Source organism: Thermobia domestica, chromosome 4 (genome assembly GCF_964235325.1).
Source record: "Thermobia domestica chromosome 4, izTheDome1.hap1.1, whole genome shotgun sequence".
NCBI lineage: Eukaryota > Metazoa > Arthropoda > Insecta > Zygentoma > Lepismatidae > Thermobia > Thermobia domestica.
In genome coordinates this window covers 6403723-6424035 of record NC_137457.1, presented here as the reverse complement: position 1 = coordinate 6424035, position 20313 = coordinate 6403723, and the positions used below count along the sequence as shown (strand labels likewise).

The following is a 20313-nucleotide window of genomic DNA, read 5'->3' as shown; positions in this document are numbered from 1 at the left end:
CCTGCAAACTTTCTACTTCCTAAGAATTTAGAACTATGAATGAGCAAAGACTAGCGAACCAATAAGAAACTTCTGAATCAAAAATAATTTCCTAGAAAGAAGCAAGAACCTACCACAAGAATAAGTATGAATTTCGGTTCATATCAGTATCTATATGATGTGTTCAGATCACAAGAGATTTAAGTCCACAAGGGATTACCAAAGTTGTAAGAAAAAGACAAAGTTTGTACGCTTGGAAAAGTGAACACTGTCTTTTACATTATAAGCTTTATTCATAATATCTGAACACGATTATCTTAAGCACTGAAAGAAGCATCAGCTAAAGATGATAAATATCAAATATGTTACAGTTGACCCAGGGTGGGTTTGAATCCTATGTGCACTGAGCATTCCGGGTATAAAACTTACATTCGTCCATTTAAACTTAGAAAAGTTAGCTAGTTTACATATGGCTATTTCTGTATCATACATCTTTTAATGAATGATGTGTACATATTGAACTTTACCTCCAGCAGCACCAGCAGCAGAAGCAGCACCAGCAGCACCACCTCCGTAGCCAGGATATCCACCACCACCTCCAGCAGCAGCAGCAGCAGCAGCAGCAGCGGCAGCAGCTGCAGCTGTAAGACGGTCATTTTGGTATATAACTTATGAACATAATAAATGATTACGCATGCTAATACATGAGAATATGAAAAATGTATCTACTACAGAACATTTGTTAGGAAACATTTAAAAATTTTTTGAATGAAATTTAAGGTTAAAAATGTCTTGTTGTCGACTTGTGATGATTTCATTTATAATATCTACAACTTTCTAGAAGTTTTGATTTATATAAATATACCATAATTAACATGATTTGTGATTATTCATCCATGTTTATTTGCATTTAAATCCTATACATTTCGAAACACCATGCCTGTTTCCATCACCTTGTAGAAATTGTGAATTAAAAGGACATTTAAATCACAGAATTGTTTAATTAAACAAGGATGTACTTATTATTAAATAAAAGGGTAGAAAGCAACAATTATTAAGAACTTTATAACTGTTAGCCTCTTGCGTTTCAGGTGTCATATTCCTATATGCGTGCTGTAATACCAGTTTCATTTACTCTTAAAAGACTGTCTAGAGCGTTATATAGGGCAGAGTTATTGTACACACGCGAGGAGAGCATTCATATTACTGATAAAACTAATTATTTGCATTGTGGAACTTTTGGTCTAAAGAAGGAAAGTTCTGATTTTCTGAAGGAATTTTATGCTGCTTCAGGTTGGCAGCACTGACCAGAGATCAAAGACAAGGGTTTTCCTTTTCTGATCGCGAAATAGATCTCGAAGTTTCTGATTATTTATCGTTGAAACAAACACATGTGTGTTATAATTGAATTCTCCCTTAGGACTGCCATCTACGGAGACAAAACATTTTTTGTCTTTCCTGTCAGTAAGGTGCTGCCACCTAAGGAGGAATAGTAGAACTAAGTCTTAGGCTTGCATCCACTAACAAATTTCATCATCTCCAGGACTAGTACGACCTTTAATAAGGGATACACTTTCATGACATCCACATGGAGGTCACTGGTACTCAAGGGGTTAATAGTTACCAAAAAAATATGAAATTGCAAATGCTTCTATTTATAAATCTCTATTTTCCATTTTTAGGTATTTAATTTTATCTCATTCTTTTTATGTATCAATCTATTGCTTTCTAATTATTTAACTATTTCTTTGTTACGTTAGTTCTGCCTTATCTTCTTGCTTCAGATATATATATCCTTTCTGTATCCGTTGTGTTTGGTTTCTATCGCTTAGTTTGTTTGATCCACATTTCTTTGTCCATGTACATAATTATTTTCATCATAATTTAACTAAATTCCTTTATTTTAAACAAAGTATAAATAAAACACCTAAAATATCGTTACACAATAAGTGAAGACCAAGATTGTGAAGGAGCCCTTCCCGCTGATCTAGTAGCTTCCGTCGCATATTTGGTGCATCGAATCCCGGTGGAAAAGCATTGAATGCATCACGATGGTTTGAATTCTACTTTATAACAAAGCACATGTCTCATATAGCCTCAGTGGTAAAGGAGGAACACTAAATTTCCAAACAACAATTGCAATAATATAGCAAAGGTACTTTACAGGTCTGACCAAACATATAAAGACAAGTAAAAAATATTCTTTTATAGGCTTTGTATTGGTTGTTGTAATGTAAATTCGATGTTTTCACTCATAAGAAAGAAATTGCCACTGTTCTAGGTGTCGCTGTGTTATGCATTATTGGTTTAATAACGCTGTCTTTTCAGCAATTTTTTTGAGGTATAACTACACAAACGCTTGTAAAATAGGTTGGCTTCAATATTTTAATTTCTTTCTATAATAACGATGATAGAAAGCAGGTATGATTTCTCGAAATATACGAGACATATGAAATAAAATTAGTCAAAAAAAGTATTTTAATTTTTAGTTTGTATTATTTTCAACTGTAAATGATTTTAGAGGTGTAAATTCCTAACCATATGTTAGACGATATAGTTAAGAGTTAAATTTGACGTTTCTGAAGGTAGATGTGCTTATTTTCCTTCCAGTAAAACTGTAAGGAATGAATTTATTTACAGTTTTATGTTCGAAGAAGCACAGTAAGTATTTACAACAAATGTCCTTTACAAGAACACGTTCATTGTAGATACAAGTTAACATAAAAAGATGTGAAATATAAGACATGCTTTTAAAAAATTAGCATGTAGATATCAAATATTACGTGAAAAAAATTCAAAATTAAAGTCTTATTTTTTAAAATAAAAATAAAATTAATGTCTGGAATTAATCTGAATAATGCATGAAGTTTGTTCATCCAAATTCAAAAAAATCATTAAAAAGTGGCAAACCTGAACTATGTAACTACGAATTGCTCTTATTAAAAATACCTTTTATGGAATGAATACAATTTAATTATGATCAAAACTTTCCATTTTATTTTACACATATTTTAACACAGGAAAATTCTAGGAAATTATGTTAATACTTTATACTGAACAATTCTTATTAAATATTGAACTATTTCTCATATAGTGTTTTTTTTTTAACATTGAATAGGTAAAACCAACTATTATGTATCCCGATATTAGGAATTAAATTAGACACCATAAAACTATGACTTTGATAGCTCGTAAATACTCTAAAACATTAGTATTTTAACTCATTTAAAAATGTTTTAGACACATAAGTGAAAAACGTATTGTAAATTTATTTAATATTTTTAAGTAACATCTTTGCTAATTACTTAATAATTTAAAGAAATCTCAAGTACACAAATAAGACAGAGAAGAGATTGTTTTAGCATCCTCTATACAAAATTTGAACTAAACTATTCTAGCAAGAGAATGGAAATGTTTTTCCCATGAAACAGTCACGAACAGTTAACACTAACATCAAAGCTTATCTAAAGATGCAATTTTTGTCTCTTATTACTAGAACTTATAATACTTCTAAGTTATTTTGTTTCTGTAATTTGCCTTACCTCCTCTAGGACCAAATCTAGAACCTATGAAAGCAGAAAGAGAAACATTAACATACATCCGTTGCTAAGTTTTATTTTCATACGAAGAAAATCAATATGACATTGACAATTTCATTTTGAGGGACGAGAACTTGGAAAGTAAAGTATTTATTATCTGTAGACGAGCATGTAATTATGAAGAATGAAACGGTAACTCTAAGCTGATTCCCTCCAATAGATGTTACACACTGTTTTCCTCTGCTACGAAGTACTATTAAGAAACAATTTGTTTCCCACTATATACTGTGTACTTATCTAAAATGCTATATGTATATGTATGACACATTTATCATGTGCATTTGTTATTGTATGAAAAATAAAATTATTTCTTGTAATATTTCCAGTACTGAACCATTGTCTAGAATTCAACCACTGATTTCTAATACTTTGGATACTTGAAATTTTTAAATTCTTGTGTCTTGTGTATTTATTTCGTTTCTTATACAGCGTGAACCTGAAAGATGTGCACAAACTCCGGGAGGTGATTCGTGACATCAAAAGCAGGAATGAAATCCGCTTGCTTATTGTCGAATTCCGCGTCATGTACGTTGTCACATCTTTCTATTCCGTTCCAATTGTTAAGATTCGAGGTTCAATTCCAAATTGGCACTCCTGTCACTCCTATATGACACGGAATTCGACAATATGCAAGAGGACTTCTTTCCTTCTTTTGATATCACGAATCGTCTACTGGAGTTTGTGCACAACTTTGTGCATAATTTTGTGCATACATCCGTATTTTTGCATATTTTGTGCATAATAAATGACAATTTATTTTATATGTGCCTCCCACAATTGTAACTTATTTTGTATTGGATTAGGAAGCACATATTTAGCAATCGAAAACACAACATAAGAATGAATGTGCCTGCAGAATTAGATATCTAGAATAGCAATAATGAAATAAGTTGTTAATATGTAGAAAAAATTCAGTTACACTTTTTTCCGTAGCTTTATTAAAATCTCTTACTCCATTTTACCTAAAAACTATTCAAGATCATTTAACCCTTATCCGGGCAAGACATTTTTGTAACGTAAACGGGCAACCGGGGCCTGTGAGGCCCAGTATATATTTTAAGTGCAGAATACACAAAATCAATGCCTATTGTCACTTACTGTTTAGACTAGTCTAGAATGTACCGGTATGTATTTTTGTCAAGTAGCGAAACTTCGTGTCACGCTTTTGTAAGCCGCCAAGCAGAATAGCAAATCCGGTCCAGACATTTTTGTAACGTAAACGGACAACCGGGCCTGTCAGGCCCAGTATATATTTTAAGTGCAAAACACTCAAAATTCAATGTCTGTTGCCGCACACTGTTCCGACTAAAGGTTACAATAGTCACGTGTTCAATATATAATTATGTGACAATTTGATCTAATATTTGACAGGAATTTCACTAAAGTTATACGGGGCCCCCTAGGCCCCGGTTGCCCGGTTATGTCACGAAAAGATTTTCAAATTAAAAAAAACATTAGCTTTACCAACTCGATATGTTCATGATTTTAACTTCGACGAAAGATAGACGAATTCAGTATTTTATGTCTTCGAAATATGTATGGTTATTGAGAAATTTTAGAAAAATGAAGCTACTGGGCCTGGGAGGCCCCGGTTGCCCGGATAAGGGTTAAAGCAAAAATTAAACAGACGTTGAATGATGTAATTTTGCAAGCTATCATATTGAACATTTAAGGTTTATCGAAACTAAAGAAGCATGTAATTTATGAAAGATAATATCAAGCTAGTTTTAAAATTAAATTTTACATAGACCTTACAAATTGTTAGACACAAAATTAAGTACCTAGTATAAAGGAATACATGAACATATTAGACTGTGTAGAAATAAAAGTATACTGGGTAAATAAAGTTATTTGCATCTAAGGAACAATTATTCAAAATATAAGATTTTTGAAGGTAATTGTTTCAGTGATTACTTTGGAAACCAAAAATGAACAAAAAGTTTATATATTTAAGGTACATATTTAACTCCACGTAACGTAAAATGTTGACTTAAGTGTATTATAATATTATGTAAAGTTTTTTTTTGAATGCTTTGTCCTGGAGTGCGCTATAAGGAAAATCAAAGATAGCAACCAGGCCCTAGACTTGAATGGTATTCACCAGGTTATGGTGTATGCTGATCATGTAAATTTAATAGGAGATGATAGGAGAACCATAGAAAGAAATGCAGAGGTCTTATTAATCGCTTTCAAAGACAAGGGTTTAGAAGTAAATGCAGAGAAAACTAAATACATGTAAGTGCGTCGGGACCGTAATACGGAAAATTATGGATGTGTTAAAATATTAAATAATACTTTTGATAAAGTGGAAACTTTCAAATATTTAGGATCAATATTAACAGACGAAAATCATATTCACGAAGAAATTAAATGTCGACGAAAAGCAGGGAATTCGTGTTACTATTTGGTTCAAAATCTCTTGTCGTCGCGAATTCTGTCGAGGAATTTGAAGCTTAAAATATATAAAATGATAATCACGTCTGTTGTTCTGTATGGTTGCGAAACGTTGTCGCTTACTCTGAGGGAAGAACGTAGACTGAAAGTATTTGGAAACAAGATCCTGAGACGAATATCCGAACCCAAGAGGAACAGGAATGGAGGATGGTGAAAACTTCATACAGAGGAACTACATAATTTATACGGTTTACCAAACAGTTTTAGGGCCATCAAGTTTAGGAGACTCAGGTGAGCAGGTCATGTAGGCAGGATGGAAGAAAGTAAGACCGCTTTCATACTCTTAACTGGAAGTATAATTGGAAATGGTCCATTAGGAGGATCTAGGCACAGATGGGAGGACAATATTAAGATGAATCTCCAGTTGGTTAAGGATAGAAGTAAATGGAGAGCTTTTGTGAACGCGATATTGAACCTTCGAGTTCCATAGGCCATAGAGTTAGTTAGTTAGTTAGTTATTTTGAATGAAGTGATTGTATGCGGCTGTAAAACCGCCAACAATTAATGTATCTGTACTAGCGCCCACATTTAGATGAACCCCAATATAATGTAAAGTGTTAATCCATTAAAATAAGTACATTACAATGTATGGTTTACTGTAGTATATAAAGGTTAATTGTAGTGTATTTTAGGTAAACTGTTCTTCGAATGAAGTGAGGAGCTAAGTGATTGTGTGTATCTCTAAAACCCCTATCACCAGACCCAGCACTTACCTCAGCAACCAGCATTTAGATGAAAGAGCTAATTCATTCAAGTACAAACATTACTATGTAAATTCCTTGGTTTAGTAGAATCAACTGTGACATAAATATTAATTGAAGTGCAATGTATTATCACTTAAAGTGTTAATTTGAATGAAGTGAAATGATGTGTAAAATGATTGTATGTACCTCTAAAACCACCAGCTCCGGCACCAGCTCCGGCACCTGCACCAGCACCCGCACCAGCTAAAATTAAACAATACTTTGTGTGTTAGTGGCTGTATATGTGTATGACTCAACTCTGTACTAGTGAGCTTCGAATGTCTAAAATTTCTTATGGTTTGAAAGACTAAAGAGTTGTGTGACTTTGGCTGTAAAAATGGAGTCTGAATGGTCATCTGACTTTATATTATTGGTTACTGGTATCAGAAGCTTACCTTCAAAATACTGTATGGTTTATTTGTGTGCGTTACATTCTGAGAAATATATGACAGTTTTACATTATCAAGTTAAAAGGTGATCAAAAGTGTAATTCAGTTATGTATTATTTAACATTTGAAAAACTACTAAAGTTTGATTTTAAAAAAGAAAAGACAGTAAAAGTTTTTAAGAATGAATTTTAATAAAACCATAAAATACCTCCTCCTCCGCCACCGCCAAAGCCACCTGTAAAGCAAATGTGTCCTCAGAACTTACATGCACAAAAGTTCTAGTTATTTGCTAATAAAATGAGCATATCTATATTGTTAAAGTTAATTTTAATGTACATTACAAACCGAAAAATTACTGTTCTTTCTTAATCTCGAAATGCTGATAATAAAATGTGCATATGTATTGCGTTTAAGCTATGTTACATGTTACTTGAAATGAATCATAAATACAATTCAAAGTAAATTTTAATGTTAATATTTGTTTGTGTAATATTTAAAAAATGTATATTTTATCTTATTAAAATATTTTGTCACTGTCTAGACTTCCAAGCTATGCTTAACCTAAGTGTGTGACGTACTGTAGACAAGGGCACCCATCAGGGGGGCAAGGTGAGGCGCTAGCCCCCCAAGAGAAAATTGTACTTGGGAATATCGAAAACCCGATAGAATATTTACATTAGTTACAGCAAAATATGAAACTATATTTGAAACGTTGCTTATACTTGTCCTGCCCTTGAAAACGACAACATGGGTGCCCTTGACTGCAGAGAAACCTTTGTTTGTCCATCTGATGTCAGGTATGAGATGAATACAGCCGGTAAAATGTTGTGAGAAAAACTTTCATTTATATGTATTATTATATACTCGTTCAATGTCTAAAGAATAATATATTCCGTCTCAGCCTGGGTCTCTATAATTTTCGGCTTATTATATTTAACGAAAAATAATGTCAGTTTTAGTAGTAGTCTTTTCTTGTATCTCATAAGGTATGTGATACATCTAGAAATTATTCACTTTATCCATTTATCTTTAAAAATACACATAGAAGACCCATCATTTGATACGGATTAGATTAAAATTGATAAATAGAGACACTGTGGCTCACTGGTAGAGTGCTTAACTTTGGTGCTTGGGATCCTGGTTCGATTCTTGACCAAGTAATTTTGTGTCGCATAATCATATCCGTGCGTTCTTTTGGGCACTTCTGTTTACTCCGACAATCTCATTCCACTAATTCTTTCATCATCATTCAGTTGCCTTAATCGTTCATCTCTCAAGCCTAACGGGCATAATCGTTGGACGTTAAACTGAAAGATTTCATTTGAATTCGTTTCGAAACCGACAAAATCTGCTCCATACACTGTAAAAAACGAGGTGTTGAAACAACACAAAACGACTGCCACTTTAGCGTGTTACTTGTGTGTTAATCCAGCACTAAGACATCGCCTTCCGAGCATATCATTAATAACTAGTTACTACCTGAGAGAGTTTGCATTGGTATTTATCGTTTAATATGAACAAAGCTTTGCAAAATATCTTTGGCACTTATGCCAAGTAACGAATAATGTTCTATGTTTTCTGTAATCGGTCACAATAATATTGTTGTAAACCTGTGGATCATCTGACAACAGTTACACAGATAGCTATCCTTCCATCTGTTTTCTTTATTTGTTATTCTTGTGTCTTAGCATATATGAACAAAAGATGGCAGAACTATTCCCTATGTAACTGTTGTCACACGATTCACAGGTTTACAACAATATTATTCTGACGGATTACAGAAAACATAGAACATTATTCGTTACTTCGCATAAGTGCCAAAGATATTTTGTAAAGCTTTGCTCATATTAAACGATAAATACCAATGCAAATTTTCCCAGGTAGTAACTAGTTATTTTTGATATGCTCGGAAGGCGATGTCTTTGAGCTGAATTGACACACAAGTAACCCGCTAAAGTGGTAGTCATTTTGTGTTGTTTCAACACCTCATTTTTTACAGTGTACCTGTCACTCTACTACTTCTGATTTCGAAGTAAGGTTTACCGATTGTTTTCCAGTTCACATTCTAAGAAATGAGACATAGCTCGGAAATTCGTTATAGTTTCCCAATCAGGAATTAAAATTCAATCGTTAAAGCAAATATCTTTATTGTTTAATGCTACAAGTAACTATTATTTGCCAAAATTATGTGTTTTGATGTCTGAAATCTCTCAGATCGTGAGTGTTATTAGATGTGACTTTTTATACTTTCTTTTTAGTCTGTTTTATTCTTCCAAAATTTCATGAATTCTTTAAATTTTTTAAAGTTACATTTTAAAAGGAGACGTTACAATGGATGTCATTGGTTAGTTTACTTACCAGCACCAGCACCAGCGCCCGCTCCGGCTCCTGCACCAGCTGAATAAAATGAACCATTACTATTACAGTTAACTTATAACAGTAGCATCAATGATTATTCTGCGTGGGCTACAAGTCACCTGATACTATCAGTTATCCTGTTCTTAATTCACAAGAATAGTAGTAACTGATTGACATACAATACGTTATGATAACGTGGTTTGTGAATAATACATTATAAGAAAAGGTTTTATAAACGATTTATGTTTAAATCTAGTTATATTTGTGATTATGTAAGTTTATAAAGAATAGAAAGTTGTTAGACAATGAACATATATTCGTACCTCAAAATTAGTGAATCTTAGACTACTTTTAATCTTGAAAATTAGCAAGATGCGATTGAAGTTTTACAATGAAGCGTTTTCCGAACACTGTGTCTACATCTTGAGAAGTAAAACGTAACTCGAATGCAAGGCTTGAAAAGTCTGAGAGTATAGCGGATCTCTTTAGACTAAGTAGGCTTAAATGTGTGACTACAAAAGAAATTTTTATGACTGTAAAGCAACGTTACAATTTCCGACCATATCAACTCCGAAGGCAACCACTAAATATATATATGGATGATATACCATGCAGTAATGTGATAATCTCATATTTGATAAATAGTTGAATCAGTCGTTTTGAAAAGCTCATGAGTTAGAAAATAGCAAGTTTACATTGAGTAAATTTTTATTGCTACCGATTGCTCGAAAAAAGTTGTTCATTTTGTACAATGACAAGAAAACTATATCTTTTGAAACAAAGGTCGACCATTTCATGTATAGCAGGAATTTGAAAAATTAAACAGGTTTTTGTTTTACTTTTTCATAGCTTTAATTTTCAGACTCATAACCTTTTCAAAACTATCGATTCAGTTAATTCCAAATGCAGTTATATCAAGTGACTCAAAGCCCACCTGTGTGTATATATAAAAAATAATAGAAAATATAGCGCAGAAATAGAAAAAATAAAATTAATTGAAGAAAAACTACTTGTAAGATAAATTCTTACCTTTCAACTTCCCGAACAGGATGTAACACAAGTCGACATGTTTAAAGCAATAACTTTCTACCCAATCTCAGATTTTAAGGAAAACATTCCTTTACTGATCTGAGAATGGGCGAAGATCTTATTTTATATAAGTTAATCAGCAAAGTAGTGAGAATCCAGCAGAAGCAAATTCATACACGAAATATTTGTTGAGGAATTGTTTACAGAATCTGCGGTATTTTGTTTTATATGAATTTACTTTCATGCAATTCCTACATCTGATACAAATACAAATGTTTTATCTATAAGTTCCTACATCTGATACAAACATAAATGTTTTATCTATAAATTCCTACATGTGATACAAACATAAATGTTTTATCTTGAAGTAAGATATACAAAACTAAAAGCGCATCTGCAAAAACTTAACGAAATATTCGATAAAATATACGAGAATAAAATGAAAGTAGGAAGTGGTAACAAAAATATGAGTGAATTTTGTGTTAAAATATATGGTATAATGTATAGTAAGCAGAAGTCTACAGCTATTTTTTTATATTTATATTTCCTTATAATGAGAACTATTTTTGTATATTTTTTGTCTAATGTAGAAGGATGCCAAAATAATATTCTTCTCTATCTATAAATAGATCTAAGAGTAAATGAATATTCTACAATTTATTTATCTCAGTCATACGATAAGAATATTCTACAATTTATTTATCTCAGTCATACGATAAGAATATTCTACAATTTATTTATCTCAGTCATACGATAAGAATATTCTACTATTTATCTATCTCAGTCATATTTTATATGGAAAAGAAACTAAAACTTCTATGACAATAAATAAAAAGTAGAAGATTTGTAGGCTTCAATGAACTTTTCCTGGTTATTTTGAATTATTTTATCTTTAAGACATCGAATAATTCTCAAACATTAAAGGTAAGTTAGCTTACCACCAGCACCGCCTCCTCCAAATCCAGCAAGTCCTAAAAGAAGAGAAAAAATGTTTAATTTAAAAATTACATCTTTAAGACCATTATATCTTATTAAAAAATCTTAGTTACTTCCTTAGACTGATCTACATTCATAGATAAAACTTGATGAAAAGTTATCTTTCCTTACTATTACAGAATTAAGTGTAATGTTTGCTTTCACTTTCATGTAGATAAATATTTATCTCACAATCCAGCAAAAATCTATTCAAGGGATATAATTATACGAAGGTAAGTCAAAAAATTATCCGCAATTTAGACAACTTTTCTTACGTTGTTCATACTGACCTCTGTGTTCGTTTATTTTATTGTTATGCTCATGAAAGTTTGATCCTAATTCCTCCACTTGTCTTCATACTGACCTCTGTGTTCGTTTATTTTATTGTTATGCTCATGAAAGTTTGATCCTAATTCCTCCACTTGTCTTCATACTGACCTCTGTGTTCGTTTATTTTATTGTTATGCTCATGAAAGTTTGATCCTAATTCCTCCACTTGTCTTCATACTGACCTCTGTGTTCGTTTATTTTATTGTTATGCTCATGAAAGTTTGATCCTAATTCCTCCACTTGTCTTTCTTTTGTTGCATATAGATCATTAGACGATCTGTTAGAAGTTTGCACCAAAGAGGAAATAACGAGCAGTGACCCGATTTTTGTAGTCGGAAAGTGTATCAGGAACAATGACTAATTTCCAGACGATGTGTCACTTCAGTGACAGCCATTCGTCTGTCTAACAGAATCATGTCACGTACACGCTCAATATTGTCATGATTTGTGGCCGTAGATCGTCGTCTGACTCATTCCTTGTACATAACACTTGTGCGACCATTTTTGAACTTTTTAATGCATTCGTAGACACTTCGTTGCGGTAAGACACTGTTTCCGTATTGTGCCAAAAGTCTTTGATAGATGGCGGCCCTTAATACACCTTCCGACCACAAAATCCGGATCACTGCTCGTTGTTGCTCTTTGGTTCAAACTTCTAATGGAGCGGCCATGATCTATCTGCAACAAACGGAAGACAAATGGATTAATTAGAATCAAACTTTCACAGAATAACAATAAAATAAACGAGAATGGACGTCAGAATAGACAATGTAAGAAGAGTCATGTCAAAATTGAGGATAATTTTTGAGTCCTATTTAACCAAGATTAGTTGGACAGACCAAAAGTGAATTATACACTGCATTCTTGTCCTTTAGCACATGAGTTGTGATATCGAATATTTCTTATCTTTTCAAATTACATTCAGACAATTTTCATGTCTCTTTTGAGACTTCTATTCTAGAACTTTCATATCTGTACATGCCTGAAGCCAATGATGAATTCATTGAAATTGTACATTTTACCTAGTCCATAGAGTCAATAAATATGTAATGCATTTCTCAAATGAATTAATTATGTCTTGTTCAAAAATTCATGGTAATCTATCTTTTTTTTTTTTTTTTTTAGAAGGTCATATTCTAGCAACCGGAAATTCTAATATTTTTTCCTTAAATGAAGATAATAATAGGCGAAAGAAAACTTACTTTCGTTTGTATTAAATCCTACTATGAGTATGTGTACAGTCAGAGATAAAAATTCTTTTCATTTGATAAAGTTACTTTCGTAATTTCATAATGGAAGGGCAATTTGAATACAGTTTTCAGTAGGTTATAAACTGACATACAATCATAGTCATGGATCTTGCAAATAAAATCAGGAAAAAAAAAACTCATCTGCTGATCAAGACTGCACTTATTTAATATTAAAACACATTTACACGTGACGTTTCGATCTTTTAGCCAAGATCCTCATCGTACGTCAAGAGTGTACGTCTGATGATGATTTTGGCTAGAAAATCGAAACATCACGTGTAAATGTGTTTTAATATTAAATAAGTGCAGTCTTGTTCAGCAGTGTGTTTATTTTTCTAGGTTATAAAGAATGTAATTTTCTGTAAGTACAGCCGTTGTACGTTCCAGTTATAACACAGTTATTCCCAAAATAAATTTTACCAAACGAAAGGAACATTTGTCGCTGACTTTACAAGGCTTTTCAAGGAGATGTGAGTGACCAAGGTTTTTTTTTTTTTTTTCTGAACAAGCCTGCATATCACAAAATAATAAGTATATATTTGAAAAATTAGTTAAGTTGCTACATACGAATTCGCATAATATATAAGGAAAAATTTAAAATATCAAACAAACAACTAGATTGTAAAGGGTGTTCCATATAAGACGCCAAAATTGAATCAAGTGTAATATTTTTTTTTTTTTTTTTTTGTTACAAAGCAGGCAGACATGTTCTTACCATTTTTGCTATCTGTTGTCACTCCGATTAATGGAGCTTCAAATGTTTTGATTTATTTGTTTTGTTTTTTTCAGCCTTGAAGCAGTTTTCGAGTGAGAAATATATTCTTATTGCGAAGACGTGTTACCCAGAGTTGTCAGGCGAGGTCGTGTGATCTTATACTCTGTGTGAGTTTGTAAAATCTAAAGTTTACGCCAACAAACCACGAGTTGTTTTAAAACTGAAGGCGGAAATCATACTCGTGATCGGATGCATCGGGATAGACACCTGAGAGAGAAGGTTATTATACTTGTGTAAAGATTAGAAATGCATAGTAGATGTTGACATATGCTTGCTATTGTAATTTGCTCTTAAATGGGACATACTACTGACCACATATAAGTAGAATACAACTGTTTTAATGAAGCTCTTCTGTTTTTAATTTTGAATGTCGGCGTTTATATGGAACATCCCTACAAAATAGGACCAGCAGAGGTGAATCAGTATTTCTAAGAGGTTGTGATGTTTGCAACAAATTATTGTTATTACCTGATTTAACTGGTTGTATTTGGTGTTAGAAAAGTAAAGAGAACAAAAATGGCGTTAATGATTAGAACAATTTAGCATTTTACTCTATATTAATTTAATAGTTTGTAATTAATTGTTTCATTATGTACAGCATAGGTTTTCACTTTCTCCAATGATAAACTATTAAAAGGAAAATAAGAATTGTTGTTTTACAGGATCTATTCTCGTAATCTGTTCTTAAAGTACGAAATAAAATTAAATTCTAATTCCTAAACATAGAGTAGAAATAACATGTAAATAAAGGAAGAAAAATCAAAATTAAATTTAAAAAGTTAATTGGTGTAATTGAGTTTACTTTCAATAAACCATAAAAAGGATTTAATGGAGAGATGAGATATAATGAAGTTGCACATAATTTACTCACACTATTTCTATTTTATCTCCAGAGGCCGCAGTGGCTCAGTGGTAGAGCGTTCACCTCTGGCACATGGGGTCCTAGCTTCGATTCTAGCTCGCGGTGTGGGTGGGTCTTCTCGGAGTTCTCCATTTTCCTCCCACTTTCTTCATTCCACCATCTCATTCATTTCTCATCATCACCGTCTCCTTTAGCCTAGCCATCATAACCGTGGGACGTAAAAGTTAAAACGATTTTATGTCCAGCCTTTCTCAGAGAACATCATTGAACAATCCCTCCCAAGAGAATAACCTTCATTAATTCAGTTATTCTCACACAATACTGATCTGACTTTAATTGGTTTAGTCTCATTGTAATGTCTCGTATATCATAAGGTCTTGTTAATAAACATTTTACATAGTTTGTTTTACCTTTCCTCAAACTGTCAATTAATAATCAAAAGTTAATGTAGTATTCATAGCGGCGTTAAAACACTATGAACAAATTTTCAAAAGAGGATTTCTATTATATTGTATTTAGAAAAAGTTTAGTTTTTAAATTTATTAATGTAAAAGAACAATAATTAATGCAAATTAAATATTCATTATTATTGTTTGTTTACAGTATTATGTTTGAAAGTTTTACTTCAAAGTCGAAAATTAAAATGTTGCATAGATATACAAAATATTTGCTACTACAATATCATATTAGAAATTCACAAGTTACGTGAAACTTAATGTACTAGTTGAGAGACAATTTTACATTATATACGAGGGGAAGTCACAAAGTAAAGGGACTTGAGAAAAGGTGCATTTAATCTAATCACAGAAAACTGAAACATAAATTATATTTCTACATAATCTCCTTTCACCTCTATCTACTTCTTCCAACGTTTCACAAGTCTTTTGATTCCATCGGAAAAAAAAAAAGTTTCTCGGTTGCACCTGTTTTGCACTGCATCAATGACTAGCTGATGGTGGACGTTTAAATTTCTTAACTTCTGGTGATGATTTTTTCCACTGTGATTCGTCTGTTTTCCATCACCATACCCTCAAACACTTTCAAATTGCCCTCAGTCGTTGACATCGATGGCCTGCCCGATCTTTCCTCATCACATAAAGAAGTTCTTCGCTGTTTGAAACACTCTATCCATTCGTAGATCTTGCTTCGAGATAAACAGCTGTCACCATACTACGATTGCATTAGACGAATCCTTTCCGCAGATTTAACACTTTCCGCAAACAAAAGGCGCATCACTGCCCTCATTTATCCCTTGGTGCAGATTGACAAAGGAGCTGCCATGTTTAACTGTCTGCTACACTACAACGTCTAACGCAGAAATAAGAGAGACACGTTGAATAGAAGTTGCAGACTACACTAATTCAGCTCTGGATACTAGCAGTGTTACCAAATCCTAGTGCGAGAAATTGCAGGTCCCTTTACTTTTTGACTTCCTCCCGTATAGACTTAATTTTGCATAGTAATTTAATAGGGGCCGCGGTGGATCAGTAGTAGAACTCTCAGCTCTGGTGTGGAGGTCCCTGGTTCGATTCCAGTTCAAACCAAGGGAACTCCGTAGTGAAGAAACACTGTATGCGTGAATTTACTCCGTATTCTCTTGTTTATCCCCACTGTCTTTATTCCACCATTATCGTGAATATAGTTATCACCATGTCTTCCTTAGCCTCGCTACATAATCATGAAATGCTAAACTTTATAAAAAAGAAAGCAATTTACTAACCACTAGACAATGCACTGCCGCCTCCGAAGGATCCACCAACTAAAAATATAGAAAATTCATAATCAATCAGAAAGTATCAAGTGTGTTGAAAACATTTAATGAGAAAAAAAGAGGAGGAATAAATGGAGATGATAAGTTGTTTAAAATGCGATAGTGCCTTAGCAAATAATAAGGAAATAAACTTGAAAAGAGGAACATTAATATGTCATAACGACTTGTCCTGAGATAGAAGGTAATGAGACATTTTTGTAAAACAAAAAAACAAAAAAAAAAAGAAAGAAAGAAAGAAAGAAAGAAAAAAAGAAAAGGTCATCAAGTGTTTGATGTCAAAAAAAAAAAAAAAACTGATAGAATTGGGAATATAAGGGGACGGAAAAAGGAGAAAGAGGTCGGATACAGCCTAAACATCGAAGGTGAATTGGAGTGAGCCATGTGCAAAGGACGTAACGACGGTCTTTGGATGGGAGGTCTCTACCTTCACCTGTAAGTTTCATTACATCTTGTAAAAGTTAGCTAGAAAAGACATTCTGAGCCTGAATTATTGTTCTCCTGACGTAACTTCTATTGTAAATTGTATTGTGCAATTAATCTCATTGTATACATAGTGAAAATAAATATTGTACCGAACATCTTGAGGTGAATCAGAGTTCTTTTACTTACTTCTCTAAAGAAGAGATAAGAACCTACCTCTCATGCGTTAATGAGACAGCGTGGGATACGGGTTGGTGTGAATCAACTGCCATACCATATTCTACTTATTTAATTTAATTATTTTTATTAATCACAAGGAAAACACTTTGTATTTAATAATATATTTCGACATTTAACTTAAATAAATACAAAGGTATTACTAAATAAAGAAATTGCATAAGAATGAAACATTTTAAATGCTCTAACAGCTCTATAGAAAGCATATTTTGTATTAAAACATATTTACCCTTTTAACTGAATACCTACATAACAAATGACTACCTAAGTTCCAAAGTTGTAAAACGCAAATTCGCAATTTCCGTTTAAGAATTCAACATTTGTTTATTAACACTCTAACTCTACACTTTAACCTTCTTACGTCCCTCGGGTCCTTTTTGACCCAAAGCGATTTTTCAACTTGATTATCTCGGTTTCTCGGGTCTATTTAGACCCATTAGTTCAATGAATATTTAAGTGACTGGATGGATTATTGAATGGATTTCTGATGATAATACCTCCACAAAACAATGCAAAAATTATTATTATTATTATTATTATTATTATTATTATTATTATTATTATTATTATTATTATTATTATTATTATTATTATTATTATTATTATTATTAGTTATTGCACTGTCCGAAAATTATTTAGTTTCGTCCAGTATACTGTACTGGCAAAATTGTTTATAATTTTTTTCAGATACCTTGTACTGGCAACATTGTTTACGTTCATTTTGGATTAGTTTTTATTCCTAGCATTACTTGTTTCCTCGTTGTGCAGTAATTACAGTCTATTTTGGTGTCTAAAAAGACTGCTTTGACATCAGAAGAATTCAAAACTTTCTTACTTTTTCTGACGATGAAGAAGTGACATCTAAAAACGGAGGATCGATTATCAGTGTACGATTCTTTGTCTTCGTCTTCCCTGTCTGATGAAGATTCTTGGGAAAGCCCTGATTGAAAACTACATCAAGATCGCTCTCGTGGCTACGCGGTTAGCGTACGCGCCTTTAGCGTAAAAGATCCGGATTCGATTCCTGGCGGGAGCTCATGTGGTTCGGAGCTCATGTTAATCAGTAGGTCCACGTCTCGTGTAGCCTCGCTGCTGAAAGGGACGCTAAACTAAAATCAACTCAACTGAAAACTACATCAAACAAACAAAAATATGTTCAGAACAAGCGCAGCCCAAGAAATCGTACGATCGCTCCGTGGAGAGCCACTAGAGGAGTGTGTTCATCAAACGACGAGTATCCCTGATGCTCCGAGGTATATGCCACATGTAAAAGCGAACAGACAACAAAAGTACGATCAAATACAGTTCGTGAAACAAATTTATCTGTAAAAGACATTCCAATCAGATTTTTGAATAATGTCAAAAGCAGTAAAATGGAGGTTCACATGTTTCAAGTAGCATAAAAGAAACAATCACTTACGTGGTTTTTGTTCTCAGAGGTTTTCAATAAAAGTTAACAGGAATGCATGACCTAACCTAACCAAAAGTAACCTAAATAAAACCTGCTTGCAGCAGAACATTGTAAGTTGCAACGTATTGTATATATATATATATATATATGTGTGTGTGTGTGTGTGTGTGTGAATGAGTGCTGTATGTGTGTGTGTGATGTTTTAGTGTTCTAGATGCAAGAGCATCTCTGGTATGTTAAATTTCGGTGAATAATAAAACAGTTTTACAATTGTTTCTAAATATTTGAGGACGACAGGAAAATATATCTTGTATTTCAAAAATATAGGGAGCCGAGGATATCCTCCACCAGTAACACTTGTGTAGATTTGAGCCATCTTTTGTTATATTTGACACAAACCAGTACAAATGTGGTGTAAACCACAAATTGAAACATACAAAAATGAATGGGTTCATTTTGACCCAGAGGAATTTATGTGTATGCAAAAATCGAGGGACGTACAAGGGTTAAGATATTCTGGAATTAATCGCCACAGAAACAAAAGAACATAATTGGATTCTGTTCTATGCCATTACAACCTACTTCTCAAATGTCTTTTACCAAAATGTCTTCCTATCTTTCCAGAATTCCCATAGTCAAACACTCTCGAACTAGAAATCTATATACTTTAGCGGCGTTCATTTGACAACTTTTATAATATATGATGCATTACATATAGTGGGTTACATGTAATTCTGTCCATTCATCCATATATTCATATCTTTTGACTCGGAAAGACATCGTGTTTTTCAATGATTTTGACTACGTACGACCATGCTTTCAATATCCGTAACTTGTGTTCATTCGAAAAAATGAAATGAAATGAAATCTTTGAGTTTTACGTCCCACGGTTATGCTGGTTAGGCTAAAGTAGACGGTGATGATGAGTAATGAATGAAATGGTGGAATAAAGAAAGTGGGAGGAAACGTGAGAACCCCGAGAAAAACCACGCACACGGTGTTTGTCCACCACAAAGTTCACTTGGCGGGGGCTGGGATCGAACCCGGGACTCCAAGTACCAGAGGTGAACGCTCTACCACTGAGCCACCGCGGTCCCCTTGTGTTCATTCGATTGTGCTAATTACCATTTTTAGTATCCACAGGGAATGGGCAATACTTTGCGTTGAAAGCATGTGCAATATTTTTCATGTTGAATTTCCATAAGCTCATTGAATATATCTTTCAAACTATCCTTAACACATCTTATGACCACTATATCTTTCACTCCACAATAAGATATTTGAGTTTCTTTAATTCAAGATTTGGTTCCCTTAAAATTTTCAGTATATTACTTGTAAACAAGAATCTAGTCGGTTCTGTAGCAAAAAGTGCATCATCTTTTCATGAAGTTTCTAGTGTATCTATATTTATTTTTCTGTTTTCTTCTACAATAATCTTGTCTTATACAAACTCCTAATACTCTACATTTTCAGCCTGATTTCTTTACCTGTATGGTCTAGAGACCTGCACGGGCTGAATATTTCAATATATCTTTCATTTTAACAAAAGAGACACTGACCAAAGCTTAAAACTTTACTTTATTTTAAATTATAATTTGTAACTGTTTCGGATATCTAGCATATCCTTCTTCAGACGATTTATATATATGTCTGTATTTTCATTAATTTCGATCGTGTCTGAAGAAGGATATGCTAGATATCCGAAACAGTTACAAATTATAATTTAAAATA

General features: G+C 33.0%; 1 protein-coding gene across 1 annotated transcript in view; it reads right to left on the bottom strand.

The window, feature by feature from the left end:
• The window catches only part of LOC145683692 (uncharacterized), a 246666-nt gene that overhangs the window by 26442 nt on the left and 199911 nt on the right, over positions 1-20313 (bottom strand). The window contains exons 56-62 of the mRNA XM_081755055.1: positions 16464-16502; positions 11490-11522; positions 9523-9561; positions 7373-7399; positions 6923-6979; positions 3522-3545; positions 507-620 (exon numbers count right to left, since the gene is read on the bottom strand). Coding sequence (XP_081611181.1) covers positions 507-620; positions 3522-3545; positions 6923-6979; positions 7373-7399; positions 9523-9561; positions 11490-11522; positions 16464-16502 — 333 coding nt within the window. The remainder of the gene's footprint in view (positions 1-506; positions 621-3521; positions 3546-6922; positions 6980-7372; positions 7400-9522; positions 9562-11489; positions 11523-16463; positions 16503-20313) is intronic.